Genomic DNA, 25,995 nt, shown 5'->3' with positions numbered 1-25,995 from the left:
AATGGCTGCAAACCTCAGACCAGATGGTCCAGGCTCTCTGCCCTGCCCCCGCTCTGTCCTGACGACCGGCTAGGATGCCTGGGATGAAGCCACCAGTTGGCAAACATCCCTGTGCTCACCAGCCCCTCCAAGGGTCACCCACTCATCCTCGCCTCCCAAACATGACAGCTGATGCTGGCCTCCACTCTGTGCCCATGTGTAACTTCCTCCTGGGGCTGTAAGCCAGGCACCACGGGTGCCCCATGGTTGTCGTGTCTGCACAGGCACGGTCTCTTCACAGAAAAACCTCCCTAAGAGGCACCCACACGCTTCCCTATCTCCGTCCTGACAACTGGGGGCCACTGCGATCTCCTACTCACATGAGGCCACTTGGGACAAGCCCCCTTCGCCCATGGCTAACATCCGCAGGGCTGGGGGCTGCCTGCAGGATGGGGTCTGGGTCCTCGTCAGGGGCTCCCCATCTCCCGTGAGAGGCTTCCTCCTTGCTGAGGAATAGGGAACCCTGGGGCAGTAAGAAAGGCCTGAGTGGTTTATTGACGCTAATTTCAGGTGGCTGCCGCTCATGGACACCAGCCAGTCATCCACTCATGTCCTGGTGACCAAGCTCACGTCCAGAAACTGCAAAGGCTCCAGTGGGAATCACGGTGCAGAAGTTGGGAGGCTGGCCACACAGGCCCTGCCTCGGGCGGCACAGACTCAGACCAGATCCTGAAGGAGGAGACAGCAGTCCCAATAGAGATTCTGGGGAGGCCAGGCCACACTCCACCCGCATGCAGCGGGTGCCCCAACACTCCTGTCTCCATGGGAACCTTGGCTGGTGCCTCAGGGTGGGGGCAGCCAGACAGGACGGCCAGCCAGTGAGGTCCTTGGGAGGCTGGCGTGATGAGCTAGTCCAGGCTTCCAGGCAGCAGTCACAGGTAAATGTGGCCCTGGGTGGACACGTCCCTGGGGAACCTTGACCTCCAGCAGTTTCAGGCCAGTTTCCATCCCCAGGTAGATGAGGACCTGTAGCGCCTGGGGCCCAGGCAGGGCTCAGATGAGGGCAGCATGCCTCTTGGACTTCTGTACAAAATGCGTTTCTGCTTAAACACAGACAGGAGTTAGCAGGAAGCCAAGCAGCTCGGTCCTGCAGCTCCTGGGACTGGGCAGCAATGCAGCACAGCCTGTGGTGCCTGAGCGGTCCCCAGGCCTGTACCACCTCCATGTGGACGCAGCTGGAACCTCAAAGGCCTGGGCCTTACTGCTCTCAGAGAGGATGCAAGGAATCTGCTCACCATGGACTCCAGGGCAGAGGAGCATCTGGAGTCCTGCAGGCTGTCTCTCCCGTGGGGCCCAGACCCCATGTGCCTGGCTCCCCACCTGGGCTCAAGGGCAGAGGCTGGAGTGATGCCCCGGGTTGGTCATACTGAGTGCCATGTGCGGTGAGGAAGGCCTGCAGGTGGGCGGCTCCCCCTGCACATGTGGCTGGAATCAGACGAGCCAAGCCAGGGCCATGTCTGAGCCCATCCCGAGGCCTCGCTGGGCAGCGCCCAGCCTTTGTGCATGGGGGCCCCTCTTCTGCGGTATGTGGAGTTGCGGGTGGACCCCAGGGTCAGACGTTGCTCACTCGGGCCTCCACAGAGGAGACAGTGGTGGGGCCTACATCTCTGTCCAAGGGCCGCTCACGCCGGACGTAGCGCGGCTTCCTCACTGAAATAGAGTCAGAGACAAGTGGGGTCAGAGCAGGGCCTGACGTGGCAGGAGGGCAGCGGGCTTCCCTGGGGCTCATGGGAGTGGGGGTGGGCAGCCACAGGGGAATGGGAGAGGAAGCCCACTGAGCTCCAACTCCTGGAAACCTGGAGCCCCTTGGCCAGGGCAAGGGTCTGGCTCTCCTGAAACACAAAGGTACAGGTCATGATATGCTATAGGGTAGACGGTGGCCCCCTGCAGTGTACCCATCCTAAGGCCCAGAAGCTGGGAATGTGACCTCACTTGGAGAAATGGTCTTGGCAGATGTGATTATCTGATGGGCCCTAAATCCAGCGACCACTGTCCTCATGATAGGGAGGCAGAGAGCGGGAAACCCAGAGGGGAGAAGCCAGTGGAAGGTGGGCAGTGGCCAGAGGGCCACGAGCCCAGGGACACCTGCAATCCCAGAGGCCAGAAGAGGCAGGAGGGATCCACCCCCGGGGCTCTGGAAGGAACGGCTCTGCCCACACCTGGACTTCTGACTTCTGGCCTCCAGGACTGTGAGAGAAGACACTTCTGTCCTCTCAAGCCCCGATTTGCAGACTTTGTTATGGCCATCACAGGAGACAACGCAGGCACCTGTGCTTGGACACGACGCCGCTCAGGAGAAATGAGGTGTGTGTTTCACCAGACAGAGCAGATCTAGCCTTGACAGAGTAGCTTCTCTGTCCCCCAAAGGAGGACGTCCCCACCTGTCCCCACTCCAGATCTCTGCATGGTGGCAGGAACAGTCTGGGAAGGAAGAGGCTGACGCCTGCTCTGTGGCTTGTGGCTGCGACCTCTCTACTCATGGCATCAACCGTGACACAACTGACACAGTCAAACTAAAGTGCCCGTCACTCTGGAGGGGCCATGGGAGAGCTGGTGAGAGCCACCAGCTCCTGGCTCGGGCAGAGCTGGGTCCTGGAGAAAGGCAGAGGGTGGCAGAGGTGACTCTGGATCCATGTTGGGAATCCTTGACACATTGAGCATCTGAGGAATAAAAGGGAAATTCTCACCAGAGACAAGGCACCCAATAGGATGTGGGGTAGGAGGAGCTGACGTACCTGAGGACTGAGGTGGGGGAATCATCACGGCCTTGAAAAGAGGAAAAGGCACAGTAAAAACTGTGGGCAGGACGACCACCAGCCCAGATGGACATGTACAGACACAGGGCCTCCGCCTGCCCACTGGGTACTTACGGCTTCGCCAGGCTGCAGGGCGGGAGCTGCAGGGAGAGCACAGGTGTCACCTGGAGGCCACAGAGCTGCCTCAGCCTGGGGTGGGGGGTGGCGCGTAGCCTAAGGGAGCCTCAGCTTTGGGAGCCCTCAGCCTGTGGGGGTCCCTCAGCCTGGGGGGGCATAGCCTGGGGGAGCCTCAGCTTAGGAAGGGTCCCCTCAGCCTAAACAGGTATTGAGGGGTCATCAGCCTGGACAGGGGTCCTCTCAGCCTAGGCAGGTGTCCGTGTATCCCTCCGCTTGGGGATCCACAAGCCTGCAGAGGGTCCCCGGATCCAGGCTCACTCCAGTCCCCACTCCTGTGCCTGTGGGTGCCCTCAGCCTGCCCCTGAACTTGGGATGGTGCCCCCTCATCGCCTTGAATCAAGCCGCCCCCTCCCCTCCCCAGCATCCTGCCATGGAGCAGACAAGCCAGTCTGCAGAGTGTCTGCCACTGTCACCCTTCACACTGAGACCCCATGACATCCACACAGAGCATTCCCAGGGCGTGCCCCCCCATCCTGACACAAGAGCCATGTGACAACCCAGTCCCCTCCAGGCTGCCTGAGATGGAGCTTTGCCCCCAGACACCAGCATCTTGGCCCTGCCCCATGCTGTTCCCCTGGGACCCCTGGCAGGAGGGGGTACCTCTGTTTCTTCCATAGAAGACCTTGGGCAGCTTGCTGGCTCGCTTGAGGTAGAAGAATGCAGCCACAGAGAGGATGAGGCCCGAGCTGATGAGAAATGTCCCCAGGAAGAGGGAGGCGGCCACCTGAGGGCCCCCTGCAAGCAAGGTGAGGGCTGGTCGTGTGCACACCTGGGTTCCCGCAGGGCTGAGGGTCCTGCATGCAGAGGTGTGGGCCTCCCCTGCACTCAGCTGACTCCCCAGGTGTCAGCTGGGGAGTTCTGAGGGGGTGGGCTGTCGAGAGGTCCAGTGTCCCCAGCCCAAGCTCCCCATCTCCTCCTCATCACTTGGCACCCACTCAGGGCCCCACAGCTCTGGCACAAGGATGTACCCTGGCTCGCCTCACTGCAGCCTGTTGGCTGTCACCTGGGTGGCTTTCCCAGCACCAGGACACCAGCCATCTCCACCTCCACAGGATCAGGACAGCCAGCACACTGATGCCGAGCAGGGGGACTCTGTGTTCAGAAGCCTGTGGCAAGCGCCCTTCTGACCCTGCCATGTAGACAGGAGGCCAGCTACAGCCACACTGGAGCCTCAGGAGGGACGACTTCCAGCTAAACTGGCCTAGATTTGCCACAAAGGAAAGGGGCTCAACACTGGACTGCATGGGCCTTACCTACCACCCTCTGCTGCAGGGCCCAGCCCCATATCACAAGAGGTGGGCGCTGTCTGTGCCCAACTGCCCTAACACTGTTGTTCAGCCCACAGCAGCACAAGGCTACTTGCTTCTGGTTCTGAGACTCACAGGGAAGGCCTGAACCATTGGTCCAGGTCAACATGTCCTCTGCTGAAGGACCAGGGTCTGGACGATCATAACCCCCATCATGACCCCAACACCTCAGAAGAGGAGGTGGCCTCACTTATCCTCTTGAATCAACCTCAGGCCCAGGGCAAGTCCTGCTCCCTGACTGCAGTGGCCTCGGGTGGCCTGAGTACCACACCCCCGTGGCCTGGCCACTCTGTGGCTCCGCAGGTGTGTCAGGTACAATGGGACGCCTGGCAGCAGGAGTCGGCTGGGGCCCAGAGTGCCCAGGTGGCTCCTGTGTCTGCCCTGAGGACCAGGTGGCATGGTGGGCCCTTCTCTCTGCCTACAGTGTCTGTAGTCTCCTCAGAGACCTACGTCCTAGAGGAGCCCCCAGGGACAGGGCTGGGGTTTCTCAGGATGTCCTCCCATCATGGAGAACCATACGTCTTGGGCTCCCAGGGACTGAGGGGCTTGGGCGGGGTGGTGGCTATGAGCAAGGCAAAAGGTTAAGACATGCGGCCTGTTCAGAGGCATGCGGGGGCCCATGCCAAGTGACCCCAGCCACACCCACCCTTTTGAATCAACCCCAGACCCTGACTTCAAAGCTGATAAAGCCTCCAGACCATGGGCTCTGCTCTGTGAGCAGAGCGGGATCCTGTGCAGAGCTCTTGGCTGGGGTGGAATCTGCCCTTGACTGTAGACATGGCCCTGCCGAGGCCAGCATGGGTGACTGGGTCTGCGCTGGAAACGGCTCTGATGGTGCCCTGCATCTCCCCAGAACTGGTGTGGTGAGCTGAGAAACTTACCGACATTCTGCCGCCCAGGCATCCCTGTGCTCTTGTTCACAGGGAACTGTGCACCTCGGCCGGCAACTGTGGGGGAGCACAGCGGTCAGTGCTGCTGGAGGACCCCCAGGGAGCCAGAGATGCAGCCCAAATGCAACTGTGGCCCGGAAATGAGAAAGGGAGGTGGCTGTGGAGGCAGAGCAGCCCCTGCCCCACAGCTGCTCTGAGGGACATAAGGACTCAGGGAGGGGACTCCTGGGGTACCCATGGGGGGACAGTGGCCCAGGATGGGGGACAACAACCTGGATCCCCACCCTTTCCTCCAGAACTTGGAGGTGTGGGCCCCTGGTGAGAAGCAGGCCGGAGGATGGGGTGGGGAGGAGGGGCAGAAGGACATACGGCCTCTGCACTCGGAGCTGTTGTGGGTTCCGTTCCTGCACTGGATGCAGCTGACGCTCCCATCCTCGGCCGGGCGCCCGTAGCAGCCTGTGCCAGGGAACAGAGGATGCAGGTCGAAGCACAGCCATGCCAGCTGGCTGCCTTCAGGGAGTGCTATGCTTTGCATTTGTAAAACTACGTTTATTCCAGAACACTAGTTCACCCATTCTGGAAGTTTGGATGGACTTCAGAAAAAGAAGCCCCTCCACAGGAACCACAGCTTGCCTTTTCTTGCCTGGGGATCCCCACGGGCCCCTTACTGGACGTCTCGGAAACGGCTTCTACAAGAATGGAATCTACAAGTATTAGGAATAAGCCTTCATTTCTTGTAAGAACTGGGCTTCTCTTCTGAAGCAGGTGGACTCTTTTTCCTTCACTTGCCATTTCTTGGGAAGGGCAGACCTCAGGGAGGCATCTCAAGGAGGCCTAGGAATGTGGGGTCCTGGGCACAGACCTGTCACCAAGGCAGCAATACTCTCGAGGGCTCCCTTGGCCAGCCCTAAGGTAACTGGGCTCCTTGGCAAAACTACCAGGGTGGCTGACCACGAGGAGGCCCTGGGCTGTGTGTGCAGGGCAGGACTAGTGACCAGACTTAAGGAACAAAGGTTGGCTTTATGGAGCATTATAGCACCTGGAAAAGGGCCCAGGGCCTGGCTCACTGGCTCTCCGCCTTTCCCAGTGAGTAAGGAAGGTCACTGCCCAGAAAGGCCAGGAACCTTGGCACATGGGGACTCAGGAAGGGGGAATTCACCCCAACCTAAAGATACTAAGGTGAGGTCTGGAGGTGAGTCCTTGGCTAGGCTTCCTGGATTCGAGAGGCCTTCAGAAGTCCCACCTGAGAGTCTCTGTGAAGAGGCCAGCAAAGTAGACTTCAGAAGAGCCTATGTGTCAATCGCTGCTTTGGCTAAACTTCTTAATCAGGCCCAATTTAAAGAGGATAGACTTATTTTAAAGACAGTTTGTGTCACTGTGATTTCCTCTGGTGGAAAGGGGTAGCTGTAGAGAGAAGTGATCTTTCAGTAGCAGACTGGTCTGGCTGATGGACAGCAGACTCCAGTCCTGCTCTTCGACCTTGAGGTCCAGCCCCCATAAACTGGCCTGGATCCTGAAATCCCCGGTTCCCCGAGTCTGGCTCTGACTCTCCAAACTAACGTTTCTGCCTCTTGCCCACCTGCTGACTTGGAATCACCAAGAACCAAAACTGCCTTTTCCCAAAGCCCTGCAAACGGATGTGACCTTCACCTAGTTGGCAGTCAACTCAACAGGTCATGGCAACCTGCTGCCATGCGGGCCTTCTGGAAAGTTCCAGAGAAAATCGGGCTGTATCAAGGATTATCATGCTGCCCCCACCTGCTGCCCACGTGCAGAGGCCTCACTGCGGATGGAGCCCACCCGCAACTCTCTTTCTGACGTGGTCTATGGGATGGCCTGTCCCAGGGCTGATGGTCAGCACAGCGTGGGAGCCAGTGATTGCCTGGTTCCATCTGCTTTCTTTCCCTTTTGCTGACCTCCTGTCGCACAACTTCTAACCCAAATCTCTCCATGGCTACCAACTTGGCTTTCAGTTTGTGACACTATCTGAAGGTAAAGGTTCAAGTGGGGACTGAAGGAAACCAGAATATGTCACCACTTCAGGACAGAGACTGTTTTGAGGTGAGGCAATGAAAAACAGCAGGTGCCAGAAGGGTGCTCTGACCTTCCTTTTCTTTCCAGAAGTAGGAAACAAACCCCATGAGAGCTGCCCCTTTCCCCCAACCATGAGGAGACAGGACTCAGGGGCCTTGTCACCATCCCCCTCGATCCCCTTCAGCTGCCCGTGTCTCAGTCCCTTGCCCACAATCACCTCCTCATTCAATTTGATGTGTTAGCACTGAGGTTCTGCCACTTGTTTGGGGCTTCATTTTCTCCTGAGTCAAAATGTGTGTAAAACTTCACACATTTGTGTACTTTGCTGCTCCTATCTTACGTCAGCTTGTCTCAACCCAGCTGAAACTCGCTGCGGGGAACAGGCAGTCTTGCCTGCCCCTCCCTCCCAGGACGAGGTCACTGTGTCCTCCTGGGGTTCTGCCCCAACTCTCAAGATGAGGCCCCATCAACCCTGCTGCCTCTGCCCACACCCCAGCCCCTCCTTCCCCAGGCCGTCTAGGCTGGTTCACACCAAAGCTCACCTGGGCCACACAGGCTAGTGCCTGGGCAGGTGGCATTGATGTCTCCCGCATCCACACAGCACTCAGGCTGCTGACCCTAGAGGGGAGACAGTGATGAGCTTCTGTGGCCAGGTGGCATGTGTGGGCCAGGCCCAGGGTGGTATCCACAGGGGCTCCCAGAGAGCTCACCCCTACACCCAGGGCCCAGCCTCCTGTAGTCAGCATCTGGGGACTGCACCTGCTGACCTAGAGCGAGGTCAGGACACACGATCATACCGCACAGACTCTTCCTGGGACAGTACTTGCTGTCTGGCAAGCGTTTGGAGATTGAATCAACAACTGAGGTGTCTGGTTGGGACCTGCTGGGGCACTCTCCCCAGCACCCAGACTCCCAACAGCAGGAAGGAGACTCCCTCGGGCTGACCCAGAGAGCCTGTCGGGGGGCGCTGGAGCAGCCTAGTGGGCAGGGATGGACCTCTCCTCCGCTGCCCGCTGCCCTCCCTCGAGCCCTCCATGTCACCCTCCCTCAGGGCCTCCACGCCACTCTTTCTCAGGGATCTCTGGGATCGGGGGCAGAGCTGCTACCTCTCGCCTTGTGAGCTACAGGCAGGCACAGGGCAGGCATTTCAAACATGAAGTTATTAGTCAACACTTGCAGCTGGTGGCTTTGAAAATCAAAAAACGAATCTGCTAAGAAAGCAAGCACATGTGTTTCTGGACTGTGGTGACTCAGGAAGATAAACCCAGGCTTCCGTGGCCTCCCTGGTGAGAGGCCTGGGTGGCTCTCATGACGTGTCTGCCCCTTGCTCCCGACCAAACAGCTCACAGTCCTGGACACCTCAGTGATGCTCCTGCAATTCTACAGACACCCCCTGGGGGGGTTCCAGCTTGGCCCCCACAGAGGAAAAGTTTGCCCCAGGCAGCACTTCGGGGCAAACACGCTGGCCAGGCCCACATGCAGGAGTGGGTGGTGCGGGTGCTTCATTCACAGACCAGATGGTTAGAGGTGCCTCGAGAGGGTGTTCCAGGCAGCTCTGCTCCGTGTTTACCCAGGTTTCCCAAGACCCGGCCCAGGACTGGCAAGGAGCGCCAAAGGGTGGCCAAGAAATGGAGGGTGCCATGGGGGCCAGGCCAAGCCTGAGAAGGGAGGCTCAGCTGTCCTGTCCCACCCAACCCAGCTGAGGCAGAGCAGCTGGAAGGCCCACCATCCTGGAGACGGGCAGCCGGGTGTGTGTAGACGTGGCCAGGCACCTCCAGGAACCACCACTCAGCACACCTGTCACTGACTTGGTAGTTGTCAACTGGCCAAGCTGAGCCTGGAGCGGGCATCTCTGTCCATCCCACTAGCTCTGGCCAGTGCCAGTGGGCAGCTGTGTGGAGACCCCATTTCAGTTCCAAGAAGAGGTCCAGCTGGGCAGCGGGAAAGGAGGGTCTAGCAGGCAGAGAGGAGCAGGGGCCATGGGTAGGCCCATGTGTCAGCTGCCCACCCAGAGTCACAAGCCCCAACCCTATAGGGTGTACAGTCAGTGTCTCTGGGGCTGGGACAAGGGTGGCGCCCACAGGTGGAAGGGCAAGACCCTCTGGTGAAGGGCCCACTGTCCACATGACAGGTGCTTACCGCAGTTCCTGAGGCTCTGCTAGCAACTTCCACCAGGAGGCCAGCCAGGAAGACAGCACGCCGGAGTGCCATGTCCCGGAGTGCAGGCTCTGTGAGAGAGAGGGGTGCTGTGTGGCCACAGGTGCCACCTGCCAGTGCAGGGCATGGTTGAGGGAGGTGGGGTGGGGCAGAGGACACTTACCTGGCCCTCTTGGACGTGGGCTGCAGACATTCAGGCCCTTGCCACCCTTGATCAGCAGTCAGGGGGTAGGTTGCTGGCTCCAGAGTGTCACAACCCTGGAGCCCAGCCTGCAAATCCAGGTGGACAGGTGAGGCCCTGCTGCTGGTCAAGCACAGCCAAACACGTCTGGGCCTTGGCCTTGGGGCTCAGGGTGCAATCAGACTTCCCTTCAGGAGCCCCTAGGGCTCAGCCCGCCCGAATCAGGATCCGACAGACTCACTCCCTCCCACTGGCTTTCCACCGCCCATGCACTGGGTCTTCCCAGAAGGGAGGCTGAACCTGAGTGGAGGGGTCAGGGGAGGAGGCCATTCTACCCGCCACTTCATCCTGTCCTCGTAAGACTCGAATTCAATTTCCAGCATTTTCACCCAGAGATAGAACTGCCCGGCGGTGGGTGTGCCTCTGAAGGGCCAGGCCGGTCAGAGGAACATGAGCTGCCCACCTGCCGTCATCACAGAAGGGTGTGTGAGCAACCTCCAGCTGGGTGACGGCACAGGGAGTCCAGGGCAAGAGCTTCTGATGGGCAGTGGGTCCAGAGAGCAAACAGACGAAATAGGATCACCGGCCTCAAGTAAACTTCCTAACATGGAAACCACTCGAAACGAGACCGCCCAGGTGATTTAGTGCTCATGCTGCCACATCTCTAGAGTAACCAGGGAAACACACTAGCCTGCACGACCCTGGAAGTAAACGTTAGTTGGATTTTTAATCAATTTCTGCAAGGTGGGAACCACAATTATAATCTGTCCCAAACACACAAAAGTCACTTCTAAAAAGACTTCTCTCTTAATAAAAACAGCTGTAGGAGGAAGCTGTGCATGAGGAAGACGAGCTCAGGTTCAAGGGAGGGTGTGTCCCAAAGAGCGCACTTGGGCCTGGGGGATGACGAGCGGCTCCGTCCACTGGCCCAGGGCCCAGGGGTCCCAGGCTGGGGTCTGTCCTGTTGCTTGCTCTGTGCTGGGTTCAGTCCAGGCTGATGGAGCAGATGGCGCTCCCCCAGTCTGGAGTCAAGTACCCTCATTAAAAACACCAGCTCTTCCTTGGGGCACCAGCCCCTTTCTGGGATGTGAAGTCCCCTCGGTGGCAACTACTGGTGTCACACGCTGCCAACTTTGATTCAGGAATCAGCTCAGCCGACACCTCCATCTGCTTAACAGACACCACTGATAGTGTGCACACCACACTGTCCCTCCTCAGACCCCACCACTACATGTGGACTGTGTCTCTTGGAATTTCAGGGGAAAAGACCACACCATCCACGCACCTTGGGTTGGGCTCCTGCCCATCAGCATGGCCGCGGGGATCTTTGAATTCCTCTGTACTTTGCCCTCTTGTGACTCAGTGGCATCCACTGTAAGGACGCTTCCCCTGCCCACTGCCTGCCAATTGCCACATGGCTATTTCCACATTTTGGCTAACACTGCCGGAGACATTCTTGGGCCTGTTCCTGCATGGTCACTTGCCTTCTTTCTTGGGTCAACATCTGGAAGCACTGGGTCAAGGTAACTCTGGGAAGCTAATGCCCAGCTGTTCTCCGGCCATGGCTCCACATGCAGCCCCTGCAGCTCTGAGCGCCTCACCTGCTCTGGCCACACCAGGTCGTGATCACACACTGGCAGGTGGGCGGTGGTTCTCTGTTCCCATCTGTGTTTCTGTAACTAGATATGGTCAGCACCTCTGTCCTGCTTGTGGGCCGCTCACACACCTTACATCTCTTGTGATGAGTCTGTTCATTTCTCTGGGCCACCGTGTTCGGCTGAGTTATCTTTCTATTATTATGTGCTAGCTCTTCACATGTCCTTTGCCGGGTATGTGTACTGCAGACATTTCTCCCATTCTGTGACTTGTCTTTTCATTTTCTTATGGGTCTCTTTAGAAGAACAAATGTTTCATTTTCATAAAATTAACTGCGGGTTTTTTCTCTAATGGTTCTTGCTTTTTTCCATCCTAAGGACTTTTTCAGATTTCTTAGCATCTTCTATATAAATAATCATGTCCTATGCAAATAAATGCAGCTTTTACTTCTTTACTTTTCCTGGAAGCTTGTTTCAGGGCACAGCATTTGGTCTATGCTAGAGAACATGCACTAGAAGGAATCTGTGTTCTGCTTCTGATGGGTGTGGCTCTATAAACACCACTCAGGTCAAGATTCCAGGAGCACTGTTCAGACCCTCTATGTCTTCACTGATTTCTTTAGGTCTTTTGTTCTAACAACTGGTGAGAGAAAGATGTTAAAATTGCCTATGATTGCGGAATTGCTTATTATTCCCTTTATTGGGTACATTTGTAACTGATATGTTTTTCTGATGAAACCACCTCTTTATCACTAGAATTTTCCGGTTCTCTTTGGTAATACTCCTTATCTTGAACCTACTTTACCTGATATTAGTACAACCACTCCAGCCTTCTTGTGCTATTTGTATACATACACGTTTTGCATCCACTTATTTTCAGCTTGTGATTTTTATGTTTAAAGTGAATCTCTCATAGACAGCATGTCATAGGGTCTTGCTTATTACCCATTTTATCATTTCTAACTTGTAACTGGAGAGTTTAGTCCATTAATATTTAATGTAAATATCACTGTGGTTAGACTCAGGTCTACCATTTTATTATTTGTTTTCTACTTGTTCCTTTGTCTTAATACCTAAAAGATTATTTTTTTAAGAACAGTTTTGGGCTCATCGCTAAACTAAGCAGGAAGTAAGAGAGTTTCATACATCTGCTGCCCCCACATAAGCAGAGCCTCTTCCACTATTAACATCCTGCCCCAGGGAAGTACTCTGATGAACCTACATGGGCACATCACTCTTGCCTCAAGTCCATGTTTAGAACAGGGTCACTTTTGATGCTGGGCTTTGGCAAGTGTATAATGACACTATGGCTGGGTTTAAGGCTACTGTTTTGTTTTCTGCTCATCTCTCCAGTGTTTTACTTCCCTCTTTTCTGCATTCTTTCATATTATTTGGATTTTTTTTAAGTTCCCTTTCAATTTATCTTCTTTAGTTATGGTTCTCTGCATAATTTCATGGTTGTTGCTCTGACCCCATTTCACAGCCTGCTTAGAACACTGCAGCACGACACGCCAAGGCAGAACCTGCAGGTCCGTGGACCCCTCACCCGTGGCTTCATATGATGGCCATCATGCGTATTTCACCTGCATGCATTACAAACTCAAGACACGTTCTGGTTTTTTTCTTTAAATACATATTGCACGTTTTTTTTTTTTTTGGGGGGGGGGAGTCATGCGGCATGCAGGATCTTAGTTATCCGATCTGGCATTGAGCTAGTGCTCCCTACATACGCAGTGTGGAATCTTAATCACTGGACTGCCAGGGAAGTCCCTAAATACATACTTTAAAGAAGACGTTCCCCCAGATATTTACTCTTTTTGATGCTCATCACTCGCATAAAGATCTGAGTTTCACTCTCATATCATTTACCTTCAGCCAGGAAAAACTTCCTTTAGCATTTCTGACAATATACAGATGATGGCAACAAATTCTATCAGCTTCCCTTTTTCTGAAAATATCTGTATTTAGCACATGCGGCTGGGAGGCTGACTATCTTTCCTCCAGCACTCCACTGGCCTTATGTGATAAGTTCCCAGTGTTTGTAGCACTGTGTGTGTGTAATCTGTTGTTTTTCTCTGGCTGCTTTCAAGATTTTTAAAGTGAAGCTTAAAGTGTTCAGTAACTTAAAAATGATGTGCCCAGGTGCCGGCGGTAGTCATATTCACCCAGTTTGAGACTCCCTGAGCTTCTTTAATCGGGAGAGTCTGTTCGTCAAGCACTTCTCCTGCCCCACCGTGCCTCTTGCCTCCCCTCTGGGCTCCACAGTCACTGTGCATTTCACACTTGTCACTGCCCTCTGAGTCCCTAAGGCTCCTCTTGCTTTCCCCCATCTGACTACTTCTTGTCCTTTCCAGTCTATTATGCCCATTCAGTGAATGTTTTATTTCAAGTGTTATATTTTTCAATTCTAAATTTCCATTTGGCTGGTTTTAAAAAACATCTTCTATCCCTCTGCTGAGATTTCCTATGTTTTTGTTCACTAGGAGTGTCTTTTCCTTTACGTCACTGAACACAGTTACTCCGTTGGCTTTGAAGTGCTTTCTGATCACCCAACACCTGAGTCATTACATGATGACAGTCTGTTGACTGTATTTTCCCTTGAGGATGGTTCACAGCACCCCAGCTCTTTGTATGTGGAGTAACTTTGGATTGCAAAGACTCTGCAATCTGTTATGTTGCAGAGACTCTGAATTCAATTATATTCCTCTGGAGAGAGGAATGGTTTATGATTTGGTGGTAGTGGTTTAGTCGCTAAGTCGTGTCTGACTCTTACGACCCCATGGACTGTAGCCTGCCAGGCTCCTCTGTTCATGGGATTCTCCAGGCAAGAATACTGGAGCGGGTTGCCATTTCCTTCTCCAGGGGATCTTCCTAACCCAGGAATCAAGCCTGGGTCTACTGCAGTGCAGGCTGATTCTTTACAGAGCTACAAGGGAAGCAAGGGAAGAGAGTTTATGGTTATGATTTAGTAGGTAATTAATTTCATTAGATTCAAAAAGGAAACCGTCACCATCAATGCTGCGATAAGCAGTGGCCTCACTCTTGGTTGAGGTGGCTTCCCACCTGCCCTGTGTGTGCCTGGTTCAGGGCTTAGCCAGAAATCGGAGCAGAATTTATTTGCGGAATTCCTTTTTCTGGGAATTTTCTTACTCTGAAGCAGCTGCATCTGCCCAGTTCCTCCCCCTGTCTAACAAGTAAGACTGCGGTCTTTCCACCAGAGTTCTAACCACCCCACACCACCGCTGCGACTGCACTGCCCTCAAAGTTAGGACGTACAAACAGGAAACACACTCTGGACCTGCCACTTCCTCTAAGTTTAAGCTGCCCTCAGAGCCTGCCTGCCGTGTCCCTTCTCAGGTGTCCTCAGGCAGCTGCTCCCCATAGCTTGTTCTTGGTTGATAACTGCCACCTGAGGGAGAGTCGCTTTGTTGGAGCTAATTCTTCTACCCTGGGAACAACTAACTGCACTGCATGGTTTTTTAATTCAAAAACCCAACGGTGGGCACAGAGGCTGTTTCCGACGTGCTGCCCCTGGTCAGCAGCAGGGCTCATGGAGAGAACTGCTGGGCCACGATGGTCTTGTCTCCACTGGGCAGGAGTCAGCCCCAGGGAAACAAACAGGGGATGGATGCCCAAACACTATTCTCGTTTAAGAGCGTGACTCCAGTTGCAAAAAGATTAATTTAAAATAGTAAGTTACACTGAACGTTACTTTAGTAGCCCCTTTCATCTCTAAAACATTCCCCGAAGGATGATCAAATTAATCATCTGAGGTTTATTCTCCTATGATATGTATTTTCACAACTTAGAGATTTGTCGCAGTCTCTTTTTGCTGCAGATCCTGGATCTCCAACGGATGTGTGTAACCACAGCAAGAACAGCAACCATACAGTACCTGCTGTGTGCCAACCACCACTCTGAGTTCTTCACTCATATCGACCCATTCGACCTTCCAACAATGCGTACAATAGACTCCTTTTAAAGAGTGGAAAATGGGCTTGCACAAGACCACATGGCGAATACATGGCAGGGTGAGGACCAGCCAGGCCTGGTGCCAGAGCATCTATCTACCCACCACACTGACTTGGGGTCCAAAGGTTTCTCCTGAAGCCAGTGGGCACTGCTTGTTTTACAACATTCAACTAATACATTCAGCATGTGCAGTTCTACAGAAATTCTCCCTTTTTAATTTTGGCTGCACAGAGAGACTTGTAGAATTTTAATTCCCTGACCAGGGATCGATCCCAGGCCCTCGGCAGGGGGAGCACAGTCTTAGCCACTGGACTCAGAAATTCTCAATGTAGTAAACAAAGGCATCTGAGACTTTAAAAATTAAATATAATACACCTCTATTTTTAAAGAATATTAGCTAAAGATAAAAATTGTGTTGTAGGATCTTCTAGCACAAGTAAAACATGCCTCCAAGAGTACAAGAAGTAGAAGGTGGTCACTGGGACCCTCTGTATACAGATCTCACATTGTTTGTGAAGTATAGGATTAATTTTTAAGGTAAACCATGACAAAATAAATGTCTACAGGAACCCCTAAAAAAGTAACATAAAAGGGCAGAACTAAAAAGTCAATAAAGATCAAACAAAATTTTTAAAAATCTGGATTCCAGGAAAGGAGGAATAGAGAAACAGATGGAAAAACGGAAATCAAACATGAAGGTGGTAGACTTAAACCCAAACATTTTAATAATTGTACTAACTGTAAATGGACTAAATACCCCATCAAAAAGTAGAGATTGACACTACTAACCCCTAGGGAAATGCAGCAAATATACTACTACACAACCATGAGGACGGCTGCTATCAAAAAAACCCAGAAAAAACGAATGTGGAGAAATTTCCACCACCTTTTCTGTTGCTGGGGGAAATGTTAAGTGGTGCAGCTGCTGTAGAAAAGGGCAGGGCAGTTTCTCAAATAAAACACAGAATTACCATATGATCCAGCAATTACACTTGTGATTATACACTCAAAAAAAATAAAAAACAGGGTCTTACACTGGTGTCCACAGCAGCATTATTCACAATAGCCACACATACACAAAAAGGGTAGAAACAACCTAGATATCCATCAATGAATAAATAAACAAAATGTGGGCCATCCATACAATGGAATATTATTCAGCCTTATACAGAAGGAAATTCTGATACATGCTGTAACATGGGTGACATAATAAAAAGTGAAATAAGCCAGTCACAAGAGGACAAATAATGTATGATTCCACTTATATGAGGTCACCAGGGTCATCAAATCCATAGAGACAAAAAGTAGGAGGGTGGGTGCCAGGGGCTGGGCAAGAGGGATGGGAGTTAGTGTTCAATGGGGATAGAGTTTCAATTTGGGAAGATGGAAAGTTCTAGAGGCAGATGGTGGTAAGTGTTGTACAATATCATAAAAATTCTTAACGTTATAGGCCACAGACTTTAAAATGGTAAATTTCATATTATGTATATTTTACTGCAATAAAATATCTACAAAAAATGAAAATACATAATACATATAAAGTGCCTCACAAATGATAGTTATTAAAGTTATTTTTTTAAATAGAGATTGTCAGATTGAATAAAAAAGCAAGACCAAATGATATGTGCTTTATAAGAAACAAGTTTGACTCTTGTATAGATATATATAAATAATATGCATAATATACATATTCTAGAAAACTTATGAATTTTTGCCTAACTAAAAATAATTATGACAGTTTCATTCCACTTAACTTAGTATGAATAGACTGCTAGGTTTCTAATTTTAAAAATAGATATGTGACAAGCAACAAAGGTTTGCTGTACAGCATGAGGAATTATTGTCAATATCTTGTAATAACCTACAATAGAAAATATAAAAAATAATATGTTTATGTATAACTGAATCACACAAAAAAAGAATTCTACATTTTGAAATTTAGTAATGTTTATCTTTTTGCCAGTTTTTCTAAATGTCCTATGGACATCTAATAACGTATGATATACAAAATTTTAAATATTTTATGTAGGATATAAGATTAATATAAATTAAAGTAAGTAGAAATCTATATTTAAATTATTAATGACATCATTCAAGATGCTCCTATTCTTTTTTCTGCACTTGATAAAAGATTCTCAGAGAAATGTTAATATGTCTCACTATGATTATATTTTTTTCCCTTATATTTCTTCTGATTTTTGCTTTATGTATCTTTGTTCCTTTGTTGTTACATGTCAAATGGTTTTATGATGTCTATCTTCTTTGTGAACTGTACTTTTTATCATTAAAACTATTCATCTTTGTTTCATTTAAAAATAAATAAAATTTAAAAAGAAGCAAATATTTTAAAAAAAGAAACAAGCTTGAAACATAAAGACACAGAATATTGAAAGCACAAGATGGAAAAGATAGTCTATACAATTACTGAGCATAAAACACTCATGCCTATATACTGATACCAGACAAAGCAGACTTCAAGAAGATAACTGTCTTAGAGAAGAGAGGGACCTTTCACAACAATAACACAGGAAATTCATCAAGAAGATAAATGAATCTTCTTGTACTGATTTGTACGCACTCAATAAAACCTTCCAAATACATGAAGCTGACAGAACTAAAAGGAAAAAGATCCACAACTGTGATCGGAAACTTTAATATCCCTCTTTCAATAACTGATTGGACGAGTAGACAGAGAAAAAGAGAAAAAGGATATATCAACTGATTCAACTTAACTCACAAGTATAGAATATGACACTCAACAAAAGTATAATACACATTCTTAAGTGGAAACAAAATATTCACTAACAGACCATATGCTAGACCATAAGACAAGTGTCAACAAACTCAAAGGGTAAAAATCATACAGAATATATTTTCTAAGTATAATGATAAATCAATAACTAAAGATACTCAGAAAATCTCCAAATATTTGTAAATGAAACAATAGACTTCTAAATCACTCATGGATCAAACACAAGAAAATTTCAAGTATTTTTAACAAAAAGATAAAGTGCAATCTATCAGATTTTGTGTAGGGAACTAAGCAGTGCTTAGAAAGAAATTTGTGGGTTTTAATGTCTGTATAAGAAAAGACAAATGTAAAATCATCGATCTATGCTTCCATCTAAGACAGAAAAAGACGACTGAATTAAACCATATAAGGCAGATGAAGGGAAATAACAAGAGTAGAAATGAATGAAACGAAAAATGAACAAAAGTTAGAGAAAATAAGCCAAGTCAAAAGTTGGTTCTTTGAAAAGATTAATGAAATTGATAAACCTCTAGCAAGAATAATAAAAAAATCAATGTGAATTATCTACATAGAAATTAAAAAGCAGACAGGCATCACTACAAATACTACAAACCTGATGGGACCATCAGTCAATCTTATAAACAATTTAAAGCCAATATATTCAACAACTTAGAGGAAATGAGCAAATTTATTTAAATACACAAATTAACAAAAATAAGACAGATGAAGAAGAAAATCTGAACAATCTCTTATATACATTAAAGAAATTGGGAGCTTTTCTGGTGGTCCAGTGGTTAAGAACTCACCTTGCAATGCAAGGAACACCGGTCCAATCTCTGTCTGGGAAGAGCCCACATGCCGCGGAGCAATTGAGCCCGTGCACCGCAACTACTGGGCCTGCAAGCCTAGAGCCCATGCTCTCCAACAGGAGAAGCCACCACACCGAGAAGCCCTTGCTCTGCAGCGACACAGCAGCCACCGCTTGCCACAACTAGAGAAAGCCCATGAGCAGCAACAAAGACTGAGCACAGCCAAAAATAAATAAATATGTTTTTTAAAAAAAGAAACTGAATTAATAACATTAAAACTTCCCACAAAAAAAGCAATGAACCCAGATGGCTTCAATGGTGAAGTCTATCAAGTAATTAAGGAAGAATTAATGCCTATACAACACAAAGCCCTTCAGAAAGCAGAGGGGAAGGCATCTGTTCCAACTCGGTTATAAGCCCAGCAAGCAGGACTCAGACCCAGACCAGCAAAACCAGACAGAAAAAAGACAAAAACATCACAAGGGGAAAAAAAGCAGACTAACATCCCTCATGAACACAGATCCCCAAACTCTTAACAAAACATTAGCAAACTGCATGCCTGCATTCAACAAATAATGAAAGGTGACAAAACACGACCAAACAAGTTTCTTCCAGGAACATAAGATTGACTTTACATCAAAACCAGCAATCAACCACTTTAACAGAATAAAGGGGTTCTACTAAATATAACCATTTTAGCAGATGCAAAACAAGCATTTGACAAAATTTCAGGCCCATTCATAGTAACACTCAATAAACTGAAAACAGAAGGAGATACCCTCAGCATGAAGAAAGACATCCCCAAACAACCCACAGCTCAAGACAGGCTGACGGAGACGAGGCCGAGGACACTCAGCCTCTGCAGGTCTTGTCAACACTGCCCGTGGCTCAAGCCAGAGCAGTAACGACAGAAAACAAAGCAGAAGCCACAAGGATTAGAAACAGGAGTGATCCTGCCTCTGTGCTCACAGCATGATTGTTCATATGGGAAATCCTAGGAAATTTTAAAAACCTGCTATGATTTGTAGGTGAATTCAGCAATGTTCCAAGAATATAAAGTGAAAATGCAAAATCAATTGTTATTTCTATACACTGGCAACAAGTGACTGGAAAATGAAACTTAATAAATATTAATATCATTCACAATAGCATCCAAAAACAATCTATTGGTGGGAATAAATTTAATTTAAAAATGTGTAAGAGCTGTACACAGAAAACTACAAAATACTGCTGAGAGAAGTTCAAGATCCAAGTAATGGAAAGATATACTATAATGGTGTATATACATATATACATATATAGGCGCACACACACACACATATATATGTGTGATATCTCCATTAATCCATGTAAATGAACTGGAAGACTCAATATTATTAAGATTAATTCTCCCCAAATTGATCCAATATTTTATATAATCCCAAGCAAAATTACAGCAGGCTTTTTCTGAGGAACTGTCACAAGACAGTGTGGACTGATGAACAGAGATTAGTGTAACAGAAACTGACCCTCACAAAAACAATCAAATGATTTGTGACAAGGTGCCAAAGCAATTCAATGGGGAAAGGAAAATTTTTTCAACAAATGATGCTGGACAGCTGGTTACTCACATGGAATAAAAAGTGAACCTAGGACTTCCTTGGTGGTCCTGTAGTTAAAAATCCGCCTGCCAGTGCTGAAGACACAGGTTCAATCTCTGGTCCCATTATCACACTATGGAGCGTGCACTCTAGAACCCACAAGCCACTACTGAAGCTTGCAGCCCCTAGAGCCTGTGCTCCACCACTGCAATGAGAAGCTCGCGCATCCTGCTTGCCACAACTAGGAAAGCCTGCCTCCAAACGAAAACCTACCGCAGCCAAAAAAGGTGAAACTAGGCTCACAGCATACGAAAAATTAATTAGAGACGGCTCACAGACCACCTGATGTGAAGAGCCAACTCACTGGAAGAGACCCTGATGCTGGGAAAGACTGAAGGCAGGAGGAGAAGGGGACCACAGAGGATGAGATGGTTGGATGGCATCACCGACTCAATGAACATAGTTTGGGCAAGCTCTGGGAGATGGTGAAGGACAGGAAGGCCTGGTTTTTGGCCTTCAGTCCAAACTGGTTTTTGCAGTCACAAAGAGTTGGACACAACTCAGCAACTGAACAACACAGACCTAAACACAAAACTGAATCTATTAACTTTCTACAAGAAATTACAGGAAATTATCTTTGTGACTTTTGGTTGTGTGCGTGCATGCTCAGTCGCTTCAGCTGTGTCTGACTCTGTGTGACCCATATGGACTACAGCCTGCCAGGCTGCTCTGTCCATGGGATTCTCCAGGCAAGAATACTAGAGTGGGTTGCCATGCTCTCCTCCAGGGGATCTTCCTGACCCAGGGATCGCACCCACGTCTCTTCTGTCTACCTATATCGGCAGGCAGGTTCTTTACCATGAGCACCACCTAGGAAGCCCTTGATTTTTGGTTAGGCAAAGACTTTTAAATAGAACACCGAAAGCATGAACCAAAAAAGAAAAACTGATAAAATGAACTTCAACAATATTAAACACTTTCGCTCATTAAAATACACCGTTATGGTGGATATACACTCTATGCATTTGCCAAAACCCACAGATAGTTATATCATAGAGTATACTTTAATATACGCAAAAAAATCAACACCACCCACCAGGGATGTCAGGACGGAAAGCAGACTGTGGCCACCGAATCTAACTGCATCACAACGTATGACACTAACACACAGGAGGGGACAGGATGAGAGTGTTTGGAAAATACTCTTTGGAAATTGTTAAGACCAGTGATAAGAAGAAACAGCATATAAAACATTGTACTCAAGTTGATAATTTTGTTTCTCAAGGTGGGGAGGTGTATCGGTGAACAATTCTGAAACTGCTTTCTAAATACATTGGGGTGGGACAAATAAGAAAATGATGGCAATGGTGGTGAGAAGGTTACACATAAGCACTTTCGTTACAGATTACAGGTTACAGACACACAGGTGAACAGGTATATACTTACCTATCTGCTAAGAGGACTACAAGCAATGACCCCAGCAGCAATGCCCACACCCACTGCCTGGTTCCTGGTCTCTAAATCCCACTCTCCAATGAAATGAACTAGCGCTCCCTGGAGAACTGTGGCAGGACACTACAAGAGGGAGAGAAGCCGGAGTGGCTGGCAGTGTGAGAAAGGGAAGTTCTTAAAAGTAGCAGCTAGGGGTTGATGACGTCCTGGTGGTCAAGGCTGGAACAGGTGAGCAGCCAGACAAACAGCACAGAGCTGGGTCCCCTCCAGAGTGCAGACACACACCCACAAGTCCGTCCTCCTCATGGAATTCCAGACCACACGGTGGGTCTTCCCTGAGCTTAGCTCCCACCCCCAGTAGGGTGGGCTGCCTCTCCCTGCATGGCTGCCAAAGAGACTGGAGAACAGGACAAGGAGCAACTCTCCTTGGCAGACACCACCTGAGCCAGGTGACCAGGCCAACACCCCCATGATGTCGTGCAAACGTCAGCTGCCCTGATGTGATGTGACAAGAGGGCCACCTCACTTCTGGGGTCCTCTTTCCAAAAATCCACAACCCCTATCCAACCAGAAGAAAACACAGCAGACAAACCCCAAATCAGGGACATGCTACAAACACCTGAGTCCTCCTCCTCATAGCTGTCATGGGATCCAGGGCAGAAAGAGGACCCTGGGGCAGCATGTGACCCAAAGCCTAGAAACAGTAACAGAGCGCTATCGTGTTTTAGCTTTCACAAATGTGCCTCAGTTTGCAACTTTTCTGTAAATCTAAAACTACTCCAAAAGATTTTAAGTTAATTTTAAAAAGACACAATAATGCGAATATGCAAGTTCAAACAATGGACAGTAATATCTATCTATCTGTATTAAACCCCAGTCTCCTGCAATATAGACAGATTCTTTATCGACTGAGCCAGGGCTTCCCCGGAGAAGGCAATGGCACCCCACTCCAGTACTCTTGCCTGGAAAATCCCATGGATGGAGGAGCCTGGCAGGCTACAGTCCATGAGATCATAAAGAGTTGGAGACATGACTGAGCATATATATATACACACACACACACACACCTGTCTCGGCTTGTATCCAGAGACCTAAAGGACCTGCTTAGATGCCTTGAGTGGGTGCAACAGGTCCAGCATCGATGTTCAAGCACATGCAAACGGAAGACACAAGCAAACACCTCTGCCCACCAGGCCCACACAGCAGTCTCATGCCCACAGAACAGACATGGAAGAATGTGCACAATTCTGTCACCCAAGGCAATGCCAGGAACCCACCCAAGTGCCCTCCAGGGACAGGTATCATGCTGAGGACAACCAAGGCCGCTCCACAGACCACAAGGTCTAACATGGCACCACAAAGGAATGTGGCAGAAGTCAGAACTGTGCCTGCTTCTGGGAGGTGGGTCTGGGAAGGCTTAGGAAGTCTCAGTCAGCCCAGGGCAGAGTAGACAAGGTGCTGCTCCTCACAGAACTGGGTCTGGGAGGCCCAAGATCTGGGTGCTGGCAGATCTGGGTCTGGTGAGGCCCTTTCTGGACTGCAGAAGGCTTCTTTCTCAAGATCCTCCAGGCCCTTCCTTGGTGTGCGAGCAACTGTGTTCCTCCTGTTGCTAGTGTATTGATCCCCTCGTGGGCCCCACCTTACCCTGAGCACCCCCAAGGGCCCAGCTGTAGACACCAACACATGGGGATCAGGGCTTCCACCCGCCGATCCAGAGGACACAACCCGAGGGAAGCTTTAGGGATGACAGAAGCGCCCTCTATCACCACGATGTGCCAGCTACACAGCTGTATACATTTGTCAAAATTGGTCAAACTGAATCTATGCACCTCACTTATGTGAATTATACTTAATCATAAACTAAATGATTGCAATTCATTTTCAATTTTGAAAATCTTAGCCAAAAAGCTAAGGAATTGGGTACAAAAACTTATTCAAGGTAATTAAAAATTTGGTGAGAATTTAAATTGTACCATGTTTTCTTTCACAACTCATTTTTCCTTAAAGGAATTGGTTTCAAGGAAGAAGTCACTGTGATTTCTGAACAAGTAACACAACCCACTCCAGTGTTCTTGCCTGGAGAATCCCAGGGAAGGGGAAGCCTGGTGGGCTGCCGTCTATGGGGTCGTACAGAGTCGGACACAACTGAAGCGACTTAGCAGCAGCAGCAACACTTCAGGTATCCAGGGGGGAATTATTCTGGCCCATCAATTTCCTGATGCTGGGAAAAGCTGAGGGCAAGAGAAGGGGGCAACAGAGGATGAGATGGTTGGATGGCATCACTGACTTAATGGAAACGTGTTTGAGCAAACTCAGGGAGACAGTGATGGACAGAGAAGTCTGGTGTGCTGCAGTTCATGGGATTACAAACAGTCGGCTATTACTGAGCTACGGAAAAACAACAACAATCAACTGGGGTTGGGTGCTGGCCAGAAAACCTCACGAACGCCTTTCCAACAGGAGGCCCTGCCCGGGAGATCACGGTGGGAATGCACGCTTCGCCAACCTTCCCCGCGGCTGTGGCTGGAGAACCGAGAGGGGCAGGGGGCCAACTGCTTCAAAGTTCACGTTGCTGATCTTTGCTTTTGCTTCTCCCACTGGATCTCCAGCTCCTCAGCGAGGCCACCGCTCATCAGCGTCTCAGCAAGCAAAGAGCGCCGAGGCGGAACTTGGCTCTCGGGACAGAATGAGAACACAGACTCCTCGCTCACATGCTGCCCGTTCCGAAAATCCCCCCGCGCTCATGGAGGATCATCAGCGCAGTTATCGATCTGACAGCTGTACAGAAAACACTCCAGGCTGCTCACACGCTCTGTGGCCTCAGCAGCGCCGAGACGGTGCTGCCGGAGGACCCCTGGAGACTCGCTGGAAGGGGTCCTTGGTCTTGGGGACGCAGAATTCTCAGTGATGCGGTGACCAGAGGGCGTTCTTCAGGTGAATTACCGGACAAATCACAGCTTACCTCGCGGAACTGGGCAATACAGGAGAGGCGGCAGCGCCCTCCGGGTGCCGGTGACCCTTGGAGGCGCGGCCGCTCCGCCTTTGGGAGGAGCGCCCGGGGCGGGGTGGGGCGCGCATGTGCCAGGAGAAACTTTCCGGAAAACCCAGGTTTTATTTCCTCCGAGGAGCTGGTGAGATCACTGTGGCGGTTCAGATTCCGGCTAACACAGACTGCTGTGGGGGTGCTGGGAGGAGCGGAGAAGGATGGGACCCAGCTCTACCCTCGCAGGCACGGGGACCCCGGAACAGGACAAAAGGGCCACCTGGGCGCTCGGGAACCTCCGAGGAGCGCGTTACCCCGAACGCTGCGCCTTGAAACGCAGTGAGACGCGCGTCCGAACCCCGGTATCAAATAAACGGAAACTAAGCGTCAATTAAATCGTCCTGATGACAACGCACACAGACCCTGCTGAGCCACAGTGGACAATCTAGGGCGATAAACCCACTCGCTGGCCCTTCCGCGCGGCTCAGGCGTCCGGAGCCGGTGACCGGGACGCGGAACGCGGAGGAGCAAAGCGGCCGGACCCCGCGCCACCGCCCCACCCCGCCACTGCAGCCTTGCCTGGGGGCCGCACCCTGAAGGCTGCCCCAGCCCCTGGCCCGCCCCCGCGCGCCCGCACCGCCCCCCCGCCGGCCCCTCACTCACCCCCGCGCCCTTCGAGTTCCTCTTTCGTACCCCCCGCCCTCCAGGCGGTCGCGTTGTGCCCCCTGGGACTTGTAGTCTCCCCGCCACCCGAGCCAGAGCGCCAGGGAGCGTGGCTCCCAGCCCAAAACTACACCTCCCAGCGGTCCACGGTAAAACCGCCCAGTCAAGTGGGTGACGGCCCAGAGTTCTCGCGAGATCTAAAGTTGCACGCAGAGCGATATGGGAAGTGTAGTCTAGGGCCTGGATCAGGTCTGTTCATTTCGGTTCGGTCGTTCAGTCGAGTCCGACTCTTTACGACCCCATGGACTGCAGCACGCCAGGCTTCTCTATCCATCACCAACTCCCGGAGCTTACTCAAACTCATGTCCATCAAGTCGGTGATGCCATCGAACCATCTCATCCTCTGTCATCCCCTTCTCCTCCTGCCTTCAGTCTTTCCCAGCATCAGGGTCTTTTCCAGTGAGTCAGTTCTTCACATCAAGTGGCCAAAGGATTGGAGTTTCAGTTTCAGCATCAGTCCTTCCAATGAATATTCAGGACTGATTTCCTTTTAGGATGGACTGTTTGGGTCTCCTTGCAGTCCAAGGGACTCTCAAGGGCCTTCTCCAACACCACAGTTCAAAAGCATCAATTCTTCGGCGCTCAGCT

At 50.2% G+C, this 25,995-nt stretch overlaps 1 protein-coding gene across 5 annotated transcripts; it reads right to left on the bottom strand.

The window, feature by feature from the left end:
• Nucleotides 1–514: 514 nt before the first annotated feature.
• On the bottom strand, nt 515–25,495 carry C12H1orf159 (chromosome 12 C1orf159 homolog). Of its 5 annotated transcripts, none has more exons than XM_069544895.1 (10): nt 25,348–25,495; nt 9,524–9,630; nt 9,343–9,431; nt 7,746–7,821; nt 5,539–5,625; nt 5,161–5,226; nt 3,573–3,707; nt 2,910–2,935; nt 2,775–2,805; nt 515–1,689 (listed from the first exon to the last, which is right to left on the bottom strand). In XM_069544895.1, exons 3-10 carry the CDS (start codon nt 9,412–9,414, stop codon nt 1,592–1,594), a joined length of 591 nt encoding a protein of 196 aa, XP_069400996.1. In that variant the 5' UTR covers nt 9,415–9,431; nt 9,524–9,630; nt 25,348–25,495; the 3' UTR covers nt 515–1,591. The 5 variants fall into 5 exon arrangements, with proteins under 5 accessions (XP_069400996.1, XP_069400998.1, XP_069400997.1 ...); XM_069544897.1 differs by lacking the exon at nt 25,348–25,495 and adding an exon at nt 24,664–24,886; XM_069544896.1 differs by lacking the exon at nt 25,348–25,495 and adding an exon at nt 10,827–11,776.
• Nucleotides 25,496–25,995: the final 500 nt, after the last annotated feature.

This window comes from Ovis canadensis, chromosome 12, assembly GCF_042477335.2.
Source record: "Ovis canadensis isolate MfBH-ARS-UI-01 breed Bighorn chromosome 12, ARS-UI_OviCan_v2, whole genome shotgun sequence".
Lineage (NCBI taxonomy): Eukaryota > Metazoa > Chordata > Mammalia > Artiodactyla > Bovidae > Ovis > Ovis canadensis.
Note: the sequence above shows the minus strand (reverse complement) of the source record. Positions and strands in the feature narration are given on the sequence as shown.

Bases quoted from the DNA above. Each gene is read 5' to 3' on its own strand.
- C12H1orf159 (XM_069544895.1), bottom strand. From the start codon at position 9,414: ATGGCACTCCGGCGTGCTGTCTTCCTGGCTGGCCTCCTGGTGGAAGTT. The intron at 2,936-3,572 runs GTACCCCCTCCT...CTCTCCCTGCAG, and splicing joins CTTCTATGGAAGAAACAGAG to CTCCCGCCCTGCAGCCTGGC. The intron at 1,690-2,774 runs GTACGTCAGCTC...ACTCTATTTCAG, and splicing joins TCCCCCACCTCAGTCCTCAG to TGAGGAAGCCGCGCTACGTC.